Genomic DNA, 25,103 nt, shown 5'->3' with positions numbered 1-25,103 from the left:
AGAGTGCCTCCACAACAGATTGTGAAACTGCTCTTGAAAATGATGGCTGAAATGTGATTGGTTAAATGTCGTTAATATGAAACTCCGCCTCCGCAATGATCGAGCTGCAGTCTATTACAGTATATGGACGAAAATACATTCCTGTTATGACCATTACGCTGTGAATTTCAAAATGAAACCTGCCCAACTTTTTGTAAGTAAGCTGTAAGGACTGAGCCTGCCAAATTTCATCCTTCTACCTACACGGGAAGTTGGAGAATTAGTGATCAGTGAGTGAGTCAGTGAGGGCTTTGCCTTTTATTAGTGTATGTATATATATATATATATATATATATATATATATTTATATTATTACAGCTGGCCCGCACAGACAGACGGACATCATATTTTTCCACACACTATTTATTTATATACACTATATACAAGGTCTTTGCTCCACGCAGCACCCCAGTCGCCTTCTCGCACTTTGAATTCCTAAAAGTCCAGGCCCACGGGTCCTTAGTGCCTTCCTGGCGCCTCCTGTCCTCGCCTCTCCAGCTCAGTCTGCTTCCTCCCGACTTCCACCAATGACTGGAGGGCGGCGGTTCAAATAAGGCTCCCCGGATGAGCCCCAGGTGTTCCGTCCTTAGCCACGCCTCAAGCTGGCGGAAGTGTCGGCTGTCTTCCTGGCAGCTCTCCGGTGCCACACAAAAATAAAGCCTCCGGCACTTCCTGGTGTGGCGGAAGTGCCGGGCTCCCAATAATTAGGCACTGGGCGCCGCCTGGCGGTGGCCACGGGTCCCTACAGGGCTCGGCTTCAAAGCCCTGTACCCGAGGCCCCCTGCCCAACCAGGACGGACGCCCCCACCCTGTCTGGAGGAGGCACTCGCCTCCCCACGTCCTCCAAGGTGTCCTGGCGGGCTCCAGCCCCAGCCGCGGACCGTACGGGATAAACCGGCATCGGAGCGCCGCCTGGCGGTGACCACGGGCCCCACAGGGCTGGGCTTCCATGCCCTGTACCCGTGGTCCCCAACAAAACCAGGACGGACGCTCGGTGTGGAGGAGGCACAAGCCTCTCTCGTCCTCCAAGGCCCGCCGGGCTCCAGCTCCGCCGGCGACTGCATGGGATCAACCGCATCGGGCGCCGCCTGGCGGTAACCACGGGCCCAGGTAGGGCTTCATGCCCTCGACCCGTGGCTCCCAACAAAACCAGGACGGACGCCTCGGTGTGGAGGAGGCACAAGCCCTCCTCGTCCTCCCAAGTGACCCGAGCCGGGACCACAATATATATATATATACACATTTATAGTGCAATCAGCAAGACTGTTTTTACATTGTAGTGAATGCAAGTAACAAAGCCGATTGAGAGACTGACTGGATCCACTGCAGTGTTTCATTTCTAAAGGCAAATGACAGGAAAGTAAACCTTCAACTTTTAGCCATAGTGCTGTCTTTCTTCAAAGTGGACACCACTGGCATTTCTTTTTCAGCAGTGAATTCCTCAATTAGGGCTTAACTGATAAATAATCACGCTGGCCATTCCTCAAAAGATCATTTGTCTTTCAGGTGTGCAGCAGAGCAGTTAGTCAATGCCATCAGCTGCTACATAAGGAGTGACCACTGCTTGTTAGCACCAGGAAAAGAATTCACCTTTGATATAAATCAATAGATTGTCTTGTGGTGATATTATTCATTTATTTATTTTTGTGCAGAAAATTGAACAGAGCAGTTATTATTAGAACTTAACATTTCCCCATGTTAATGTACTTAACAGTAAAGTCTTGAACATATTACAAATGTGTTACAGTTGTGGCCAGTATTATTGGAACCCTTGCATCTTAGATCTATTATGTCCAACTACTTCTCAAAAAGTATACAGTAAAACAGGTTTGGTCTCTATGCACTCTTTTGTTTGCTACATATTAGCACAGGATCACACAATAGCAATTAAAAAGTCAAAAATTGTGAAAATGGTATAAAAACCCAACAGTTTTTGTGACTCGATTATTGACATCCTTTTGAAAGTTAAATCAGCCTGGTTAGAAGAACTTGATTGTCATTGCAGTGAATTTAGACTCACCTGTAACTAATTACTGCTATCCACATGACATGAATTAAACAAGGCTTTAAAGCTTTAAAAATTCATTTTTGTTCTCTTTCCTTATTGATAAAGAGGACATCAAGAGAACTGTTTGAGACTATCAAAATAGCTGTTATGTCTAAACATAGAAAAGTCAAAGGGTATAGGGCCATGTTTAGACACCTCAGCCTCCCTACTACCATACTTCTCCATGTTATCAGGAAGTCTTCAGCTCATAAATAATTGAAAACCTCCTAGGACTTTGTGGGAGCTGGAGAACTGATTAGAGGAGTCTTAGAAATTTGACGCAAGCTGATAACAAAACCCCATGTAAAACATCTAAAGAGCTTTAACACTGGCCCTGAGCAATGTGCAGTTAACCTGTGCCAAATAGCTGGCCTCACACAAAGCTGAGAATGGCTTTATGAATGAAGGTCAAATATGACCCCTCTGTTAAAAGGCAAACATAATAATATATACTGTATGTGAGACTTAAAATGTATCATGTCATTATGATCAGGACTATGTAACGCTTGAATATAAAAGCACCACGAATGCATCTGTATGTCAGCATTTTGCTTCACCACATCGAACCATTCGTCAAATATCGAAGCTCACACATCGATCCGGTAGGATCCGTATAGAGGCTTTCTATCACATGTAGATAGTAAACAGAGACCCTGGCGTCACGTTCCGACTTCTAGCACACTGCGGCCCTCGACTTTTTGCTGGTACTGCAAATCGCGCACGCGTTGTGTTAATTTCTGAGGACCTGCTCAGAGGATGCGTCAAATGAACGCTGGGAACGTGTGGCAGCCATGATGCGGGCGTGTACACGTTCTGAGCGTGAAGTATAAACAAGCCCTTATTATACACAGAATAGAAGGCCACCTTTCAGAACAAATGGTGTCTTGATTTTAGGGCACTTTCTGTGGCAAATTGGTGCTCAGGGTAAGGTTTTGTAATTTTCTGATACTAATGCAAAGGCTTCACTGCAAAGATTATAATAATAATAATATTAAAAGTATTAGGAGAAGAAAAAGGAGGAAAATATTATAAGGTATGATACTGCTCTAAGCTGCACTTACAGTAATTGTTGCCACTTCTCAAAAACATCAAGGATAATACTGTAACAAACACCAAACTGGAAAGTCCCACAAACACACACACACACCAAATGAGAGTAAGGGATGATAGTGGGCATATTTATTTAACAATGAATAATCTACTGCTGTACTTTCAAGAGACAGACACCTTCCTTCTGTTGTGGCCATGGGAAAGGCCTTGTAAAGTAAAATTTGCACTGAAACTAGCCTCATCACTGTGTGTCATGTCCCTCTCGTGATCCTCTCTCTCCTTCTGCAGGGCTTTATTTATCCAGTGCCCTGGGAGTCTCTACCTGCATTCTTGAACCTCTCAGTCAGGACCATTTTCTTACTTTGAAATGCTTGATAAATACAGACACAGATCATGCTATTCCAAGGTCAGAGAACATGGTATGGGTTAAAACTCAGGAGCCCTGCAACAGGACAGTGACACAAAAAGTAAATTAACTATTCAGACTTGTGATAAGAACTGATCTTTGGGAAAAGAGCTGAAATCTGCTGTTGAAAAAGAGAATCAGGCAAACATTCAAGAGTGACAACAGATGCAGAAAGGACCACCAGAAAGGTTCTAATAACTTCTAGATGGCATTAGGCATCTTCTTTGTTATCCAACTTTGTTTATCCTAACTAAACATTTTGATGATCAGAAGTTGTCACATTTCCCATGATTTGTCAAGATATTGTACACAAAGGTGCCAATAGTGTTGACCACAATTGCATGTTAAATTCCTGAGAAGGGAAATACCAGCCTACTGATATTTGTGCTGCATTAATCTGTGAACTTAACCAGTTAAAACCACACTGGCATTATCATGGCTGTGAGGCGTGCATTTCAGTGGAGCAAGCAGCACTGATGAACTGAGTTAGAAGAAGCAGCTTGTGGAGATCTGATCAGGTAGGTATCTCTACATAGAAATGGACAGGATCATATTCATCTTGCAACATTCATACTGTTTCTTTTTTCTTGCCTAATAATTGTATTTCCTTTTTTAGGGCTTGCATTTAACATGGAAAATGAGATTTGCAAAACAGTACAATCCCAAATGGGGAAAGTGAAGCTTATTGTTAGAGACTATGTCATGAGGAAAAACAAACAAAGGGCTAACCTCTTCTACTGGGACTGCGATAAGCGGACACACAAAAAAAGGAGCCGGGATGAAGAAAGCTTTTGTAATGGCCGAGCAACAACTGTTTTAGTTAATGGCCAGCATCACCTTCGCAAGTTTAGTGAACACAACCACCTGCCAGACAGCAACCAGCAGGTGCTCATCAAAACACTTCTGAAAATTAAGGACAATGGCAAGTCAGTACGGCGTAAATCTGATTTACGACGACACAGATACTTGAGAATCTTCACAGAGGGTAATTAGAGGAAGGAGGGCCACAGGCGAGAGAGAGAAGAACCACATCCAGCGTCTTTCAATGAAGTCAGCATTTCCAGTGCAGTGGTGCCAACCATGTATGACAAGAATCCATCCATCATCCCACCTGCTATATTACAGGGGTCTGCTAGGGCCAATCTCAGACAACACAGGGCGCAAGGCAGGAAACAAACCCTGGGCAGGGCGCCAGCCCATGCACACACACATACACACACACACACACACACACACACACACCAAGCACACACTAGGGTCAATTTAGAATCGCCAGTGCACCTAACCTGCATATCTTTGGACTGTGAGAGGAAACCCATGCAGACACGGGGAGGACATGCAAACTCCACACAGGGAGGACCCGGGAAGTGAACCCGGGTCTCCTAACTGCAAGACAGCAGCGCTATCACTGCACTACCATACTGCCCCTGTGACAAGAATAAATATTCAAAAAGTGAATGCTAGGTGTGAGAAGTTAAATTCTTTCCTGTGATGTTAAAGAGACTACAATTTTCACCCTAACTTTAAATTAAGAAACTGCGATTCCTTTTTATATCCTATGTATTCAATAAGGACTAGCAGAACTTCCATTTGCAGTACCCAGTCAGTGTTGGATGGACTCCAACCTAATCCAGCAGTTACAGGCACAAAGCTGAGTGAGACCTCCATTGATGACAAAGCTCTGAGACGCGATGACACATGTTTGGAGTTTTCCAATGAAAAGCATAGCTCTCATATACTGTATGAGTAAACCAGTGACAAGATGTTTTCCAACAATGTGCGGGCTGCTCCTCTGATTAGCACATCTTTGTGTGGTACACATTTGTCTGTTGCACTCTGAATAAATATGGTGCTAAACCACATGTTTAAAAAGTCTTCAAGTCATTTGTTACAAGTTGAAGGCAGTTTATGGGCGTTTTATTATTTATGTTACAGTGCTTTAGGTGCTATTTTTCTGTATTAAGTTATCGTAACATAAAAATATCAGGGGTCATTTTTGTATTCAATAGTAAACTTTTTTTGCATTTACATATTTTGATTTGGTGTTTCTTACTCATACTCTACTGTTCTAATTTATTAAAAAAAAAACATTTTCTTTAGTACTGCCTAAAATTGATAATTGCAGGCAGTGAAGTCCATAAGTTCAAACTGGAATTAATGATTGCTACAGTTGAAGTCAAAAGTTTCCATACCCCACCCTTAGTGATACAGCAATAAGAAAACACATAGGAGAAATAACTTTACTTTCATTAATGACGGTTTACACTGCATAACAGACGAAGGAATCCATGACCAGAACCCAGTTTGGGAGTGGGGACCCGATGCAGAGTGTCTGCCGTTTTCGTTGCTGTGTTGAAAGGATTTTCCAAATCAGACGACATCCGATCGCCCATCCGTCCGTCGACTTCAAAGGTGTGCCGGGCAATGTTCCAAGGCTTTATACTCTTTCTACATGTGCAGGCCCCCACTTTGGTGAATCATGCCATTCCAAACAAGGCAAAGAGGATGCAGGTTCTTGCTGACTTTGACACACAAAAATAATATACAATGCCCATTTCGCAGTTGTCCCTGTCTTCTAACGCTTGCCTAGCAGTTCTAAATGATGAGCCCCTGTGCTAAATCTGTGTCCACTGTGCATGTGAGTAGAAAGAAAAGTAGATTTATAAAATTATATTTGTACAGAGCACAGTAACATATACATTTATTGCAAAGCCATCCACAGATTTTATATTAATAAACTATAAATTTGGTACCTCATTTAAAACATCTACTTTGCGCAGGGCAAAAGTCATTTTTTTCCAGTAATGTTCACAGACCGAGTGTTTCAATTTTTACTGGCCAAATAACAATTCTAGTGGTTGAAAGCTTACATACACTTTAATATTTGATAGCATTGCCTTTGAATTGTTTAATTTGAGCCAAACTTTTTGGGTTGTCTTCTAAAAGCTTCTTACAATAAGTTGTTGGAATTTTGGCCCAATCCTCCAAACTTAACTGGTGTAACTGGGACAGGTTTGTAGACCTCTTTGCTCACACACACTCAGTTCTGCCCACAAATGTTCACTTGAATTGAGGTTAGGGCTTTGTGATGGCCACTTCAGTACCTTGACCTTGTTGTTGTTAAGCCATTTTGCCACAACTTTTGAGGTGTGCTTGGGTTTATTGTTCGTTTGGAAGACCAATTTGCAACTGAGCTTCAACCTCCTTGCTGAGCTGTTGAGTTGTTGCGACAGTATATCTCCACCATTGAGCAGCCTTTAAGGTTATGTCGATATAGGACTTGTTTTACTGTGGATATCAATGCTTGTCTGCTTGCTTCCATCAGCATCTTCACAAGGTCCTTTTCTGCTCTTCTGGGATTGAGTTGCACTTTTCGTGCCAAAGTACATTCTTCTCTGGGAGACTGAATGGATCTCCTTCCTGAGCTGTATGATTTGCCATTTGGAAATTGATCGCAAAGATGAGCCAGATTTGTGGAGCTCCAAAATTATTTTTCTGAGGTCTTGGCTTATTTCTGTTGATTTTGCCATTATGTCAAGCACGGAGGCAGTGAGTTTTATGGTAGGCCTTAACATCCATCCACATGTTGACTCCAGTTAGGCTAACTGGCTATCAGAAGCTAATTGTCTAAAGGCTTGACATCATTTTCTGGAATTTTCCAAGTTGTTTGAAAGCAAAGTTAAGAATGTAAACTTGTGACCCATTTGTGATACAGTCAGTAAAAAGTGAAATACTCTGAGGTCTGTCAACATTGTTGGAAAAAAATACTTTTGCCCCGCACAAAGCAGATGTCTTAAAATGATATGCCAAATTTATAATTTGTTAGTATAAAATCTGTGGAGGGGTTATAAAGTGAGTTTCCAAGAATTCACCCCAAAGTGTATGGAAGCTTTTGACCTTCACTGTTTATTGTGTGTATATTTATTAATATTATTAGACACTACAATGTTACAGTATGTATGATGCATACAACAGTTGGCCGCATTCAGCAAGTGACTGCAGGTTATCTTCAGTATCTGGGCCTTTCATTTTTGTGTGTTCCTGCAAAGGACTAATGCCCTGTAAGCCTAAATTGGATTACTTGGGTTTGAGAATGTTATGTTATTTATATTTTTTTAAAAAAAGCATACGATTTTTGAGGGCATAAGGCATAACACAACATATTGTAAACATAAAAATATGTAAGAGGTTTAATTTATTAAAAATTATGTGATCACCTGTGGAGCAGTCAAAACAATATCTCAATTCAAATATGATACAAATCTGTATGAAGAAATTCTTATTTGAAGACAAACGCTGACATTTGATTTTAAAAGAATGGTGACCTTATTTTACCTCGCCCTAATTTTGACGTTGTGTTACTCCAGATGAGCATCTGTATTTTGCAGGTTAGTCTGTGTTGTTATTTATGAAATGGACAGATTTTTCTCTACTTTTTGGTTAACAGGTGAACTAACAACAGATTTTAAATACTCCTCCAGTGGCCTGAAAGTGTCATTCTGCTCCTGACGCTGAATTTCACAGTTGAACCAGAGATTCCTGATTTGCTGTAGTATTCATCGTAGGGAACAAAAGCTGGTTTCTGTTCTTATTTTGTATGTAAACGTTTGCGCATGGAAGTGTCTGCCTGGCCTGGAAGTGGGAGGTGGAGTCGGGCTAAGAGCTCTGTCTCCGAGGATACACAAGTGAGGTTGACACATCGGCAAAATGAAACCTCCAAATAGAGACACTCGTTTAGCTGCTAAATATAGAAGCAAGGTGATCACATCGGCCAAGTGGTTTCCGTTTTACTTTTCGTCCCGCCACTAATGCACAAACGAGGCAAGCACGTTGGCAAAACGAAACCTCCGAAGGAAGACAGTCACTTAGCTGCTAATGCACAAACGATGCGAGCACATTGGCAAAATAATCCTCCTAGGAGAGAGATGCCCAGAGTAGTTCCTTTCAATTACCTGATATCTCTGCATTTCAATTGTTTTTCTGTTGATTTCAATAGTTTCTAGGACCCTAGGCTTTTTACAGCACAGGCTTACACAGCTAGTTAAACATAATGGGAAATAACTGCTATATTTCTGATTTTCCATTTATTACTTAAAATAGGTTTAAAATTGTCATTTTAAAGAGCAGTTTCAGGAAAGCATACTTGGCTACCTCAACCAATGTGTTTTCAACATTTGGAGGTTGCAGGCTTTGCATATACATTGCCCTCTGTAATGTTTTGGGACAAAGACCCATATTTCCTTAATTTACAAAAAAAAGTTTTAGTAAATTACACATCAAACAATTCCGACGTGATTCAAGTGCACATTGTAGACTTTAAGGGGATGTGCATGCATTTCATTCACAGCATGTAGAAATGACAACACTTTCTATACTGTACATGGTCCTTCATTCCAGGGCACCATAATTTTTGTGACAGTTGTCGTCCCAGGTGTTTGTGATCACTCAGGTGGGTTTCATTGCTTCATAAGATACCTCAGCTTCATTCTACCCTTTGGAGTCTGTAGTTGCCAATGTTCAACATGAGGAAAGGAGCTGTGCCAGTGAAAGTCATAGTCATAGTTATTATGAGGCTGAGAAACAAGAATAAAACAATAAGAGACAAGAAAAAACCTTAGGAGTACCTAGATCAAATGTCTGGAATATCATTAATGAGGTATAACATATAATGTTTATAAAATAAACATAGATGGCCACTGAAGTCATGTCTTTTGTACCCCAAGGGCCATAAAATCCCACAGTGGAGTGGGGGGCTGGAGGAGGGGGCAGAGTGTAGGGGGACTAAAGTAACAAGTGTGTTTAACTAATCAGGAGTGGCTCTGATTGACTTTGATGTTGCATTTCAGGCATGTGAAGTGTCACGGGTCCGCTTTTCTCTTTGACCAGGCCACTTCCTATACACAGGAAATCTTACTGTGCGAACAGACTTGTTCTCTTAAGTGAAAGCTGCATCACAGATGCACTTCTAGCAAAAAAAAAGCAAAACTATTAATAATAAATGAAGCATACAAAAGCATGTTAAGTATAATTGTATATGCAGCAGAACTTAGTCCTTTTAACTTACGTTTGAATATATTTAAATGTTTACTTACTTTTAATATGAGTATTCACACCCTAATCCACCCTTCTCCTCCACCCTCCTCCTTGATAACAGGATAAATGTCTGCGTGTCCATCCGGTTGCTACGCCTCTGTCATTCCAAAAAATAGTGCATCACAAACATTTGTAGCAATAAAATGAATTGCATTTGTCATTCCAATAGATGGCGCATCACAAACATTAACACTGCCTTTACGAATCCCATACCAAATGGCATAAAACAGACACATTTTCATTATATGGTGCGCTGAAAACAATAACGCTGAGGTCTATGTTGATTACGTAGATTTCAACTCATCTTAGACAGGTAGCACAGCTAGCTTTTGTATAATTTGACAGCCCTAAACATTTGGCGGTTTGCCACCCAGATCCCAATAGCCTTTTCACACTAGGCCACATTCTGTCACCAATCATGGGGTGAAAGAGCTAAAGCATAGCGCCACATGTTTTGCTTTGATCTAGTTAACACTTGAGCATATTCGCACCTTCAATATGATGAGGAAAGGAGCAGGACAAATGAAATCATTTGGTCATTATACTGTTAGGAATGTCTAAGTTGGTTCTTTTGACTTCAGCATTAACTACAGTGGATTCAGAAAGTATTTGAACTCTACGTTTTCTTCACATTTTACTATGTTGCAGCCTTGTGCTAAAACAATTTAAACTTATTTGTTCCCTTATCAACCAATACTTGATACCCAAGAATGATAATGTGATTAAATGATTGTGTACATTTCTGCAAATTTATTATAACTAAAAAAAAACCTGAAGTATCCCATTGACACATGTTTTCAGACCCTTTGCTGTGACATTGGAAATCTGGTTCATGTGCATCCCCTTCATCATTGACCTGTTTCTAAACCTTGTTTGGAGTCATTCAGTGGCCGATTCAATTGGTTGGACCGGATTAGAAAGGCCACACACCTGTCTACAGAAGGTCCCGTAGTCGACAAAAACCAATCCATGAAATTGAAGGAACTGCTTGCTGAGCTTAGAGACACGATTGTACAGAGGCAAAGATCTGGGGAAGGCTACAAAAACACCTGATGCATTGAAGGTTCCCACAATTCTTAAATAGACGAAGTTTGGAACCACCATGACTCTTCTTAGAGTTGGCCACCCAGCCAAACTGAGCAATCGTGACTTAGGGGTCCATGATAAGAGAAGTGACCAAAAAACTGCATGGAGATGTGAGAAACTTCCAGAGGGACAACCTTCACTACAAAACTCCACAGATCTGGGCTTTATGGCAGAGTGGCCAGACCAAAGTGTCTCCTCATTAAAAGACATATAGAAGCTCACTTTAAAGGCTACAAAAAGGCTCGCAGACGGTGACAAACAGTCTGATGAAACCAAGATTAGCATCATGTTTGGGGTAAACTAGACAGTGCTCATCACCTTTGCAATACCATTTGCAATGGTGAAGCATGGTGGTGGGAGCGTCAGGGACTGATAGACTAGTCAGGGTTAAGGGAAAGCTGAATGGAGCAAAGAACATAGTAAAAACCTGCTGCCCTGCGCTCTGGACCTCAGACTGTGCTGAAGGTTAAATTTCCAACAGGACAATGACCCTTAGCACAAAGCAAAAACAGTAAAGGAGTGGCTTAGGGACAACTCTGTAAATGTTCTTGAGTGGCCCAGTCAGAGCCTGGACTTTTATCACAATCGAACATCCCTAGAGATACCAGAAAATAACCGTCCACCAATGATATCCATCCAACCTGACAGAGTTTGAGTGGAGCTGGAGAGAAGAAGGACAAAAAAAAAATCCCCAAATCTAGGTGTGTGAAGCTTGTCACATCAAACCCAAGAAGTCCTCCAAAGGTGCTTGAGCTAAGTGCTGACCAAAGGTTCTACATAGTTGTGTCAAATGTAATATTTCAGGTTTTTATTTCAAATAAAGATGTACATTTTTATGAAGTCTTGTTTTCACCTCAATACCTCAGAATAAAAAGAGTGTTGCTTGATGTGAGAACAAAATTAATTTAAATGATTTTAACATAAGACTGTAGCATAGCAAAATGTGAAAAAAATTAAGGAATCTGAATATTTTCCGAAATCCACTGTACTTGCATTAACCCTTCCATCCATTTCCTAACCTCTTTACCCAGTTAAGGGTTATGGAGACCTGGTGCCTATTCCAGCAATGCTAGGCACAAGACAAGAACCAATCCTAGATTGGGGCAGTAGGCCACTGGGCATTGGTCGTGGGCCAATATAAAGCTGCCATTCAGTCTGACCTGCACACCTATGGGATGAAACTTGGGAGTATCCAGAGAAACCACACACAGACACAGACATGGGAAGGATGTGCACTGAGTTCACAGACTGGGGCCCCAGGACTTAGGAATGGTCAGAGAGCAACGACCCACCCATATTCCCATACATGTACACTAAATTAAATGTATTATTTGAATTGTTGTAAAAGAGTTCCTTTTGTTTTCACTATATATATATATATATATATATATACACACACACACACACAGTGGTGTGAAAAACTATTTGCCCCCTTCCTGATTTCTTATTCTTTTGCATGTTTGTCACACAAAATGTTTCTGATCATCAAACACATTTAACCATTAGTCAAATATAACACAAGTAAACACAAAATGCAGTTTTAAATGATGGTTTTTATTATTTAGGGAGAAAAAAAATCTAAACCTACATGGCCCTGTGTGAAAAAGTAATTGCCCCCTTGTTAATAAATAACCTAACTGTGGTGTATCACACCTGAGTTCAATTTCTGTAGCCACCCCCAGGCCTGATTACTGCCACACCTGTTTCAATCAAGAAATCACTTCAATAGGAGCTGCCTGACATAGAGAAGTAGACCAAAAGCACCTCAAAAGCTAGACATCATGCCAAGATCCAAAGAAATTCAGGAACAAATGAGAACAGAAGTGATTGAGATCTATCAGTCTGGTAAAGGTTATAAAGCCATTTCTAAAGCTTTAGGACTCCAGTGAACCACAGTGAGAGCCATTATCCACAAATTACAAAAACATGGAACAGTGGTGAACCTTCCCAGGAGTGGCCGGCCACCAAAATTACCCCAAGAGCAGAGACGACTCATCCGAGAGGTCACAAAAGACCCCAGGAGAACGTCTAAAGAACTGCAGGCCTCACTTGCCTTAATTAAGGTCAGTGTTCACGACTCCACCATAAGAAAGAGACTGGGCAAAAACGGCCTGCATGGCAGATTTACAAGACGCAAACCACTGTTAACATTAGGGCTCATCTCAATTTTGCTAAGAAAAACCTCTCAATGATTGCCAAGACTTTTGGGAAAATACCTTGTGGACTGATGAGACAAAAGTTGAACTTTTTGGAAGGCAAATGTCCGTTACATCTGGCATAAAAGGAACACAGCATTTCAGAAAAAGAACATCATACCAACAGTAAAATATGGTGGTGGTAGTGTGATGGTCTGGGGTTGTTTTGCTGCTGCAGGACCTGGAAGGCTTGCTGTGATAGATGGAACCATGAATTCTACTGTCTACCAAAAAATCCTGAAGGAGAATGTCCGGCCATCTGTTCGTCAACTCAAGCTGAAGCGATCTTGGGTGCTGCAACAAGACAATGACCCAAAACACACCAGCAATTCCACCTCTGAATGGCTGAAGAAAAACAAAATGAAGACTTTGGAGTGGCCTAGTCAAAGTCCTGACCTGAATCCATTTGAGATGCTATGGCATGACCTTAAAAAGGCGGTTCATGCTAGAAAACCCTCAAATAAAGCTGAATTACAACAATTCTGCAAAGATGAGTGGGCCAAAATTCCTCCAGAGCGCTGTAAAAGACTCATTGCAAGTTATCGCAAACGCTTGATTGCAGTTATTGCTGCTAAGGGTGGCCCAACTAGTTATTAGGTTCAGGGGGCAATTACTTTTTCACACAGGGCCATGTAGGTTTGGATTTTTTTTCTCCCTAAATAATAAAAACATCATTTAAAAACTGCATTTTGTGTTTACTTGTGTTATATTTGACTAATGGTTAAATGTGTTTGATTATCACAAACATTTTGTGTGACAAACATGCAAAAGAATAAGAAATCAGGAAGGGGGCAAATAGTTTTTCACACCACTGTATATATATATATATTTTGGCCGTGAGGTGTGGCCAAAGTCCAAATTACTAGAAATGACCGGCATATATGCTGCTTTGGCCGGCCATTTCGCATAGTGGCGAGAACTCCCTGGCCAAAATCTGATGCGTTGATGTAAGACTGTCCATTCAAGGTGCGAAGATGCTTAAAAACATTCAGATGCAGATTCAGAAGTGAGTTTTCCATTCTTCACGTGAAATTGCTCAAGGCGGGTCTTGTTCAGAAAGCAGACGCCACTTGAGACGGCCTTCCCCTCGCCCAAACACTAACCTTAAGGTCAATTAAATAGGTCCCTGATGTTAAGTCACTATTTTAGGGCTTGATAACAGAAATGTGAAACCTACTTCTATACCTAAACTTAATTATTGTGAAACAACCAAGTGGTGTCTGCTTTCTGAACAAGAGCCGCCAAGGCTACACTCGATGTAATTGCAATACTAAGTGCACAACAAATCGCTGCTCATGCCTTTTTTCTTCCGACTTTGGCCGATCGCCCCATGCCATTTCGCAAACTGGCTAGCCAAATCCCAAAATCGAGGAAGAGATCGGACATTGGCCGGTCAATTTAGAGTGACATTGGCCATTTCCTGATTTGGCTGGACACTTCCCACTTTGGCTGATTTTGGGTTTTGGCCGTAACATACAGTATATATATATTAGTGTTTATGGAAAGTATTCAGACCCACTTCAATTTTTCACTCTTTGTTATATTGCACCCATTTGCTAAAATCATTTAAATTATTTTTTTCCCTCATTAATGTACACACAGCACCCCATATTGACAGCATAGTAGTAGCACCCTTTTGAGCTAATACAGCCATGTGTCTTCTTGGGAAAGATGCAACAAGTTTTTAACACCTGGATTTGGGGATCCTCTGCCATTCCTCCTTGCAGATCCTCTCCAGTGGACAGCCATTTTTAGGTCTCTCCAGAGATGCTCAATTGGGTTTAAGTCAGGGCTCTGGCTGGGCTATTCAAGAACAGTCACAGAGTAGTTGTGAAGCCACTCCTTCGTTATTTTAGCTGTGTGCTTAGGGTCATTGTCTTGTTGGAAGGTAAACCTTCGCCCAGTCTGAGGTCCTTAGCACTCTGGAGAAGGTTTTTGTCCAGGATATCCCTGTACGTGGCCGCATTCATCTTTCCCTAGATTGCAACCAGTCATCCTGTCCCTGCAGCTGAAAAACACCCCCACAGCATGATGCTGCCACCACCATGCTTCACTGTGGGGACTGTATTGGACAAGTGATGAGCAGTGCCTGGTTGTATCCGCACATACCGCTTAGAATTAAGGCCAAAACGTTCTATCTTTGTTTCATCAGACCAGAGAATCTTATTTCTCACCATCTCAGAGTCCTTCAGGTGTCTTTTAGCAAACTCCATGCGGGCTGTCATGTGTCTTGCACTGAGGAGAGGCTTCCGACAGGCCACTGTCATAAAGCCCTGACTGGTGGAGGGCTGCAGTGATGGTTGACTTTCTACAACTTTCTCCCATCTCCTGACTGCATTTCTGGAGCTCAGCCAAAGTGATCTTTGGGTTCTTCTTTACCTCTCACCAAGGCTCTTCTCCCTGGTAGCTCAGCTTGGCCGGGTGGCCAGCTCTAGGAAGGGTTCTGGTCGTCCCAAACATCTTCCATTTAAGTATTATGGAGGCCACTGTGCTCTTGGGAACCTTAAGTGCAGCAGAAATTTTTTTGTAACCTTGGCCAGATCTGTGCCTTGCCACAATTCTGTCTCTGAGCTCTTCAGGCAGTTCCTTTGACCTCATGATTCTCATTTGGTCTGACATGCATTGTGAGCTGTAAGGTCTTATATAGACAGGTGTGTGGCTTTCCTAATCAAGTCCAATCAGTATAATCAAACACAGCTGGACTCAAATGAAGGTGATCGCAAGGATGATCAGAAGAAATGGAAAACACCGAGTTAATGTCTGAATACTTAGGACCATGTGATATTTCAGTTTTTCTTTTTTAATAAATCTGCAACAATTTCAAAAATTATTTTTTGTCTGTCAATATGGGTTGGGGTGCTGTGTGTACATTAATGAGGAAAAAAAAATAATTTAAATGATTTTAGCAAATGGGTGCAATATAACAAAGAGTGAAAAATTGAAGGGGGTCTGAATACTTTCCGTACCCATTCATTCGGGTGAATAGCTTGGCCATTTCAATAACTTTCTATTTTTTAGCTTTGAAAAACTCTTGGGTTGCCTTAGCAGTATGTGTGAGATCATTGCCTTGTTGTAGGATGAAGCGCCGTCCAGTGAGTTTCAAGGCATGTACTGGAACTCAAACAGATCAGATGTATCTGTACACCTCAGAATTCATTGTGCAGTTGCCGTCAGCAGTTCCATCATCAAAGTGTGCCAGGACCTATGCAGTTGATACAAGTTCAAGTCATAACACCCACCCCACCACCATGCTTAACAGATAAGGTGGCCTGCTTTGGATCTTGGGCAGTTCATTTTCGTCTCCACGTTTTGCTCTTGCCATCACTCTTGACACAGGCTTGTTTTTGTCTTGTCTGCCCACAAGACATTTTCCCAGAATTCTGCAGGCTTTTTTAAGTCCTTTCTCACAAACTGTAATCTGGCCAACCTGTTTTTGTGGCTAACACTATCTTGTAGTGTGGCCTCTGTTCGTGGAGTCTTTTGCTGATAGTTGTCTCTGACACTCACATTTGCATCCTGAAGACTGTCTGATCTGTCAGACAGGTGTTTGAAGCTTTTACTTTACCATCGTGAGGATTCTTCTGTCATCAGCAGTGGGGTCTTCCTCGGCCTACCAGCCCCTTTGCGATTACTGAGCTCACCAATATGTTCTTTCTTCTTAATAATATTCCAGTAGTTGACAAAGTTCTTGGACCTGAAAAATCTAGGGAACTATTGAAATTAAAAACTGACAAAATGAGGAGTGTAAAATGAAGGTACTGATTATGGTAAATACTTAATTAAAACTTCTGTGTAAAATTAATAACTATTCCTTTATACACTGGGTGACTCATAATTGTGTTAACTTCTGAATGGCGGAAACAATTTATTCACAAGGCATAACTTCGTATGTGCAAGATGATTTACAGGAATGACTCAACCCGTTCACCATCATGTTCAACACATGTACCATATATGGCACATAAACTGTCCACAAAAATTGTATATAAAGTACCATTAGTGTTAACATAATTTTGACTCAACCTGTATACAAGGTGTGGCAGAAAAGTAATGAGACTGATTTTTTATTTACCAAAGTTTTTATTTTTTTCAAACATCAATGTTATCCCCTTCAAAGTAGTTCCCTTGGGCAGCTACACACCGATGGAGATGTTGTTCCCACTGTTGGTAGCAGCGCTGGAAGTCTTCAACTGGTATGGTCTTCAGCATGTCCGTTACACTCTTTTGGATGTTTTCTAAAGTCTCGAAATGACATCCTTTGAGGACATTTTTCAGTTTAGGAAAAGGATAAAGTCACACGGACTGAGGTCAGGTGAATAAGGGGGCTGGGGAACCACAGGAATGCCTTTTGAGGTCAAAAATTCTGTTATGGAGAGGGCAGTGTGACATGGGGCGTTGTCATGATGGAGCATCCATTTGTCTGCAATGTCTGGTCTCACGCGAATGACCCTTTTTCTGAGCCTTTCAAGGACGTCTTTATAAAAAACTTGGTTTACAGTTTGTCCTGGAGGAACAAATTCTTTGTGGACGATTCCCCTTTTATCAAAAACAAATCAGCATTGATTTGATCTTCGATTTGCTCATTCGAGCTTTCTTTGGTCGAGGAGAGTTTGCAGTGTGCCACTCCTGACTTTGCCTCTTGGTCTCAGGATCGTATTCAAAAATCCATGATTCATCACCTGTGATCACACGACTAAAGAAATCTTGCTCATTAGTGATTCTGTCAAGAAGATCAAGACACTTGTTTTTTCGATTGTCCTTCTGCTCAATTGTGAGGTTTTTCGGCACCATTTTGGCACAGACCTTTCGCATGTGCAAATGTTCAGTCAAAATTTGATGAACGGTAAATCTGTTCAAATTTAATTGTTCACTCAACATTCTTAATGTTAAACGACGGTCTGATCTCACAAGAGTGTTCACACGTTCGATGTTTTCATTGGTTTTCGAAATTGAAGGCCTCCCTGAACGGTGTTCATCTTCAACGTGTTTTCTGCCTTCCAAAAATGATTTGTGCCAGCGAAAAACTTGAGCTCGGGATAAAGAATGTTCCCCATAGGCCTGTTTTAACTTTTCAAACGTCACACTTGCCGATTCTCAAAGCTTAACACAAAATTTAATGGCACAACGTTGCTCCAAATTCCGCTGTTCCATTTTGCGTGACGCACAACCAAAAACACAACTTCACTAATAGCAGTCACAAAAATCACGTAGTTAACGGAAGTAGTTGAAACTCAAACTGAGCTATGGGAGGGTACTGATACACGTGCTCTATTAAGGACAACAGCGCAGCATTGCCAGATCGCTTGCAGTGATGCCAGTCTCATTACTTTTCTGCCACACCTCGTATATGTAATACTGTATATACAGTTGTCCTTGAAAGTTTGTGAACCCTTTAGAATTTTCTATATTTCTACATAAATATGACCTAAAACATCATCAGATTTTCACTCAGGTCCTAAAAGTAGATAAAAAGAAACCAATTAAACAAACGAGACAAAAATGTTATACTTGGTCATTTATTTATTGAGGAAAATGATTGAATATTACATATTTGTGAGTGGCAAAAGTATGTGAACATCTAGGATGATCAGTTAGTTTGAAGGTGAAATTCAAGTCGGGTGTTTTCAATCAATGGGATGATAATCAGGTGTGAGTGGGCACCCTGTGTTATTTAAAGAACAAGGATCTATCAAAGTCTGCTCTTCACAACACATGTTTGTGGAAGTGTATCATGGCACGAACAAAGGAGATTTCTGAGGAGCTCAAAAAAAGAGCTGTTGATACTCATCAGGCTGGAAAAGGTTACAAAACCATCTCTGAAGAATTTGGACTCCACCAATCCACAGTCAGACAGATTGTGTACAAATGGAGGAAATTCAAGACCATTGATACCCTCCCCAGGAGTAGTCGACCAACAAAAATCACTCCAAGAGCAAGGCGTGTAATAGTCGGCGAGGTAACAAAGGACCCCAGGGTAACTTCTAAGCAACTGAAGGCCTCTCTCACATTGGCTAATGTTCATGAGTCCACCATCAGGAGAACACTGAACAACAATGGTGTGCATGGCAGGGTTGCAAGGAGAAAGCCACTGCTCTCCAAAACAAACATTGCTGCTCGTCTGCAGTTTGCTAAAGATCACGTGGACAAACCAGAAGGCTATTGGAAGAATGTTTTGTGGACGGATGAGACCAAAATAGAACTTTTTGGTTTAAATGAAAAGCGTTACGTTTGGAGAAAGGAAAACACTGCATTCCAGCATAAGAACCTTATCCCATCTGTGAAACATGGTGGTGGTAGTAGCCTGGTTTGGGCCTGTTTTGCTGCATCTAGGCCAGGACGGCTTGCCGTCATTGATAGAACAATGAATTCTGAATTATATCAGAGAATTCTAAAGGAAAATGTCAGGACATCTTTCCATGAACTGAATCTCAAGAGAAGGTGGGTCATGCAGCAAGACAACGACCCTAAGCACACAAGTCGCTCTACCAAAGAATGGTTAAAGAAGAATAAAGTTAATGTTTTGGAATGGCCAAGTCAAAGTCCTGACCTTAATCCAATCGAAATGTTGTGGAAGGACCTGAAGTGAGCAGATAATGTGAGGAAACCCACCAACATCCCAGAGTTGAACCTGTTCTGTACGGAGGAATGGGCTAAAATTCCTCCTAGCCAGTGTACAGGAATGATCAAAAGTTCCCGGAAACGTTTAGTTGCAGTTATTACTGCAAAGGGGGGGTCACACCAGATACTAAAAGCAAAGGTTCACATACTTTTGCCACTCGCAAATATGTAATATTCAATCAGTTTCGTTAATAAATAAATGACCAAGTATAATATTTTTGTCTCATTTGTTTAACTGGTTTCTCTTTATCTACTTTTAGGACTTGAGTGAAAATCTGATGATGTTTTAGGTCATATTTATGCAGAAATATAGAAAATTCTAAAGGGTTCACAAACTTTCAAGCACAACTGTATATCTATACATATAAAAGGCAAAGCCCTAACTGACTAATTCTCCCACTTTCCATATAGGTGGGAAGCTGAAATTTCAGGTGCTTATTCCTTGCGGTGTACTTACAAAAGTTAGGTATGTTTCTTGTCCTATTGCAACACCCAAGAGGGGAAAATAGGTGTACCCTCTAAACTGTATATATAGATAGGAGAAACCCATCCTCCCTATTTCTGCAACTTCCAATATATGTAGGAAGCCCAAATTTCCCATGATCATCCTTTACACTGTACTTACACATGTTAATTATGTTTAATTTTGTGCCGTGCCCTGTAACGAACTTTCGAAAATAACGTCGTCTTTTTGGAGGTTCTCACCATTATGCTGTAAGGAACTTTCAGAACTGCCTCTCCTTTTGGTGGTTTCATTCCTTATTTTTGTTAATAGAGGATTTATTTCACGTCAGAGACGCACAAGGGCCACCCCCGGTCCCCCTTCCTCTTTCCGCACGGCTGCTGTTTGCGCACCTACCACATGGTTGGCTCCCTGCCTATATACATTAACGACATCCTGCGCTCATGTGCATCCTCAGTTGCTTCCTTACTTTCCTCAGCTGTTCATCGTGCTCACTGCTCCCTTCTTTTTACTCCACCGCTTCAAGCCTGTTAGTGTTTGCCTTGTTTCACGTCTTCCTGCTGGTGACTTCTGCCTTTTCATTTAGTTTCTTCACACTCTTAATCCTCCGGGCATGCCCCTGCATACTCTACTTTTGAAGGTTGGCACATCAATTATGTTACTATGAAACTTACAACAACCAAAACTTTGTAACAGCACCAGAGTTCAGATCAGATCTCTGCACAACAACCTCACTGAGGCAACTGTCTTCACTGGAACTGGCTCAGGAGAGACTGTATTTATTCTTTGTATCCAATGTTTCTTTTTCATAACTTATTTAACACACTAGCTTCTTAGCTGCGAGGCAGTTATTTTGCTAGTATGTATATATATATATATATATATATATATATATATAAACTGCTCAAAAAAATTAAAGGAACACTTTGAAAACACATCATATCTCAATGGGAAAAAGAAATCCTCCTGGATATCTATACTGATATAGACTGGGTAATGTGTTAGGAACGAAAGGATGCCACATCGTTTGATGGAAATGAAAATGATCAACCTACAGAGCCCTGAATTCAAAGACGCCCCAAAAATCAAAGTGAAAAAATTATGTGGCAGGCTAGTCCATTTTGCCAAAATTTAATTGCAGCAACTCAAAATTGTACGCAGTAGTTTGTATGGCCCCTGTGTTCTTGTATACATGCCTGACAACATCGGTGCATGCTCCTAATGAGACGACAGATGGTGTTGTGGGAGATCTCCTCCCAGATCTCGACCAGGGCATCACTGATCTCCTGGACAGTCTGAGATGCAACCTGGTGGCATTGGATGGACCAAAACATAATGTCCCAAAGGTGTTCTATTGGATTTAGGTCAGGAAAGTGTGGTGGCCAGTTAATGGTATCAATTCCTTCATCCTCCAGGAACTGCCTGTATACTCTCACCACATGAGGCCAGGAATTGTCGTGCACCAGGAGCCACTGCACCAGCATAGGGTCTGACAATGGGTCCAAGGATTTCATCCTGATACCTAATGGCAGCCAAGGTGCCTTTGTCAAGCCTGTAGCGGTCTGTGTGACCCTCCATGGATATGCCTCCCCAGACAATCATTAACCCACCACCAAACTGCTCATGCTGAATGATGTTACAGGCAGCATAATGTTCTCCATGGCTTCTCCAGACCCTTTCACTTCTGTCACGTGCTCAGGGTGAACCTGCTCTCATCTGTAAAAAGCACAGGGCACCAGTGGTGCATCTGCCAATTCTGGTATTTTATGGCGAATGCCAATCGAGCTGCATGCTGCTGGGCAGTGAGCTCAGGGCCCATTAGAGGACATGGGGCCCTTGGGTCACCCTCATGAAGTCTTTCTGGTTGTTTGGTCAGAGACATTCACACCAGTGGCCTGTTGGAGGTCATTTTGTAGGGCTCTGGCAGTGCTCATCCTGTTCTGCTTTTCCCAAAGGAGCAGATACTGGTTTCTGCTAATGGGTTAAGAACCTTCTATGGCCCTGTCTAGCTCTTCTACAGTAACTGCTTGTCTCCTGGAATCTCCTCCATGCCCTTGAGACTGTCCTAGAAGACACAGCAAACCTTCTGGCAATGGTACATATTGATGTGCCATTCTGGAGAAGTTGGACTACCTGTGCAACCTCTGTAGGGTCCAGGTATCGCCTCATGCTACCAGTAGTGACACTGACTGTAGCCAAATGCAAAACTAGTGAAGAAACAGTCAGAAAAGATGAGGAGGGAAAAATGTCAGTGGCCTCCACCTGTTAAACTATTCCTGTTTTGGGGGTCCATCTCATTGTTGCCCCTCTACTGCACCTGTTGTTAATTTCATTAACACCAAAGCAACTGAAACTGATTAACAACCTCCTCTGCTACTTAACTGACCAGATCAGTATCCCAGAAATTTCATTGACTTGATGCTATACTCTCATTAAAAAGTGTTCCTTTAATTTTTTTGAGCAGTATATATATATATATGTAAATATACTTTTGTTCACTGTTGTGATATGTAAGAGTGTATTACAAGGTTCACCTTCCTTAGGATTATCTTCTTTTTCAGAAAGTGCTTTATATGATCATGGAACTGAAACCATGACATGTAAAATATTGCTATTTGGAATTAAGTTAAAAGTATTTGAAATGACATGTTCAAAGTGTGTACTGAACCGTATGCTGGAATTATCTCTCTTAAAGTACGTCATCCATTGTGTTTTTGTCTTAAAGCAGATTTGCAAGAACATAAGGCTACAACTGATGAGTGTGTGCAGCATAGCGCCATTCCAGCATTGACTGTGGCAGAGATGGACACTACTAAAAGTTCCCAGTGTAACCAAAGCAGCATGGCTCCACATCAATGTCCAATATGTGGTAAGAGATTCACGATGAAAAGGTATCTTGCCAAACACCACAGAATTCACACTGGAGAGAAACGTTTTTGTTGTTCTGAGTGTGGGAAGAGGTTCTTAAAGAAATATCACCTTCAGCAGCATGAGAAGACCCATGCTGGAGACAAGCCATTTTCATGTGCCCAGTGTGGAAAGCAGTTTGGCCGGAAATACTATCTTCAACAGCACCAGCGAATCCATACAGGTGAAAAACCTTATGGATGCAGTCAGTGCGGCCAGAGGTTCATACGGAAAGATTACCTTCAGCATCATCAATTAAGCCACACAGGAGAAAAGCCATATTGTTGTTCTTATTGTGGGAAAAAACTCAAACACAAAATCGGCCTTGTCCACCATCAGCGGATACACACAGGAGAAAAGCTGCACTGTTGCAGTGAATGTGGCAAACAGTTCACATTAAAAAGTAATCTTCTAAAGCACCAAAGAATACATACCAGGGAAAAACCATACTGCTGCACTGAATGTGGAAAGCGATTCACACAGAAATGTCATCTTCAGCAACACAAGTGTAAGAAAATCCTAGTTATGTGATGCTGCTCTTCTAAGATTAATCCGATTGAACTGAAAAGTATATTTTATTAGGGGAAATAATGTAGATTTTTATATCAGTACAGGAAACAAATATAAACTATTTAAAAAACAACAACATCTTTGTTATGGCATTGCTTTATTAGAAGAACATGAGAAAATCCACTTGGACAAAACAAACAGACACTTTCAAAACAGTAGACTCTACTTTTCCTTATAATGCCTAATAAAGAATTTATTTGGATACCAGCCACTACTGAAAATATTTATATATTCAATTTAGAGTGGTAATTTTGCCTCTATGTTCTAAATTAAACCAAATCCATTTACATTTTTGGGTAAGACGGTGCTGAAATAGAGAAGTGGAGGCAAGTCTGCAAAGTGATTGATTATAAATGTCTAGGTACTGTTGTAAGAAAATATTCAAATTCATATGACTTGTCCTGCCCTTTTTCTGGTATTAACAGGCTCCAGTATTGAACCACTAAAGCATTACAGCTTCTCCACTTTGAAAACACTCGCTCAGGAAGATTGCGACCATCCAAAGGCTGTCCTGGAAATGTAGATTGCAAGACAGAAACCAAACAAGGAGCTCGACCACCTCATGGCAGACCCACTCAGTGCCTGGCCGGTGTAGAGATTAGAGGGAGATTTAATGATTTGGGGGCCCTCATAAATCCCACTGATCACACTTTCCATACTTATTAGTGTAAAGCAGAGGTTGGCAAACTTTTCTGGCAGTGGGAAAAATTGTTAAAAAAATGACTCATGCAGTGGGCCGTATAAAATCTAGGTATGCCTATGAACCCAGGCAAACTAGCAAATATTTTAATCTCAAACATTAACTTTTAAAATAGTTGTTCAAAATGGTTTGAATTATAAAACATTTTTATTTAAAGTTATTAAGGCGATTCTCAAACCCTAATCATTAACAGCAATTTTATGCCATTGTTCTGGTCATGAACATGAAGCTGCTTGCTTCTGCACAAATGGTGAAATGAAATGCTGGATGTCTCAACAATTTATTCCAAAGATCTGTTGGTATCTGTTAGTGTGCTTCTATACCTGCTTTTAATAATTTAATTTGTTACAAGACCTGCACGCAGTTGAAACTGATGCAATGCCAGGATTTTTGCAAAGCCTTGGGGGGAGAAAAAAGTCCTAAGCAATGTGCAAGTCTGTGGAAATCATTAGAAATCATTGTAGACAGTGTGGTGTCAGGATTAAAGCTTTGGACTTTAAACCTTGGGATTGTGGATTCAAATCCTGCTAATGACACTGTGTGACCATAAGCAAGTCACTCGACCTGCCGGTGCTCCCATTGGAAAAGAAAAGAAATGTAACCAACTGTATCATAAATCTTGTGAGTCGCCTTGGATAAAGGCATCAGCCAAATCAGTAAATGTAAATCATGAAAAGAAACGCTGGTAGGCGTATTATGAATCTGTCCTGTTGCCAATGTGTTCAGTATTGCCCAGAGGGGACTGGGTGGTCTCGTGGTCTGGAACCCCTACAGATTTTATTTTTTTTCTCCAGCTTTTGGAGTTTTTTTTTTGTTTTTTCTGTCCACCCTGGCCATCGGACCTTACTTATTCTATGTTAATTAATGTTGACTTATGTTTATTTTTTATTGTGTCTTCTATTTTTCTATTCATTTTGTAAAGCGCTATA

At 41.1% G+C, this 25,103-nt stretch overlaps 1 protein-coding gene across 1 annotated transcript in view; it reads left to right on the top strand.

The window, feature by feature from the left end:
• The window catches only part of LOC120538148 (zinc finger protein 397-like), a 42,221-nt gene extending 18,281 nt beyond the window's left edge, over window positions 1-23,940 (top strand). Inside the window, exon 4 of the mRNA XM_039767586.1 lies at window positions 22,723-23,940. Coding sequence (XP_039623520.1) covers window positions 22,723-23,435 — 713 coding nt within the window. The 3' untranslated portion in view covers window positions 23,436-23,940. The remainder of the gene's footprint in view (window positions 1-22,722) is intronic.
• Window positions 23,941-25,103: the final 1,163 nt, after the last annotated feature.

Source organism: Polypterus senegalus, chromosome 10 (genome assembly GCF_016835505.1).
Source record: "Polypterus senegalus isolate Bchr_013 chromosome 10, ASM1683550v1, whole genome shotgun sequence".
Classification (NCBI taxonomy): Eukaryota; Metazoa; Chordata; class Cladistia; order Polypteriformes; family Polypteridae; genus Polypterus; species Polypterus senegalus.
Note: the sequence above shows the minus strand (reverse complement) of the source record. Positions and strands in the feature narration are given on the sequence as shown.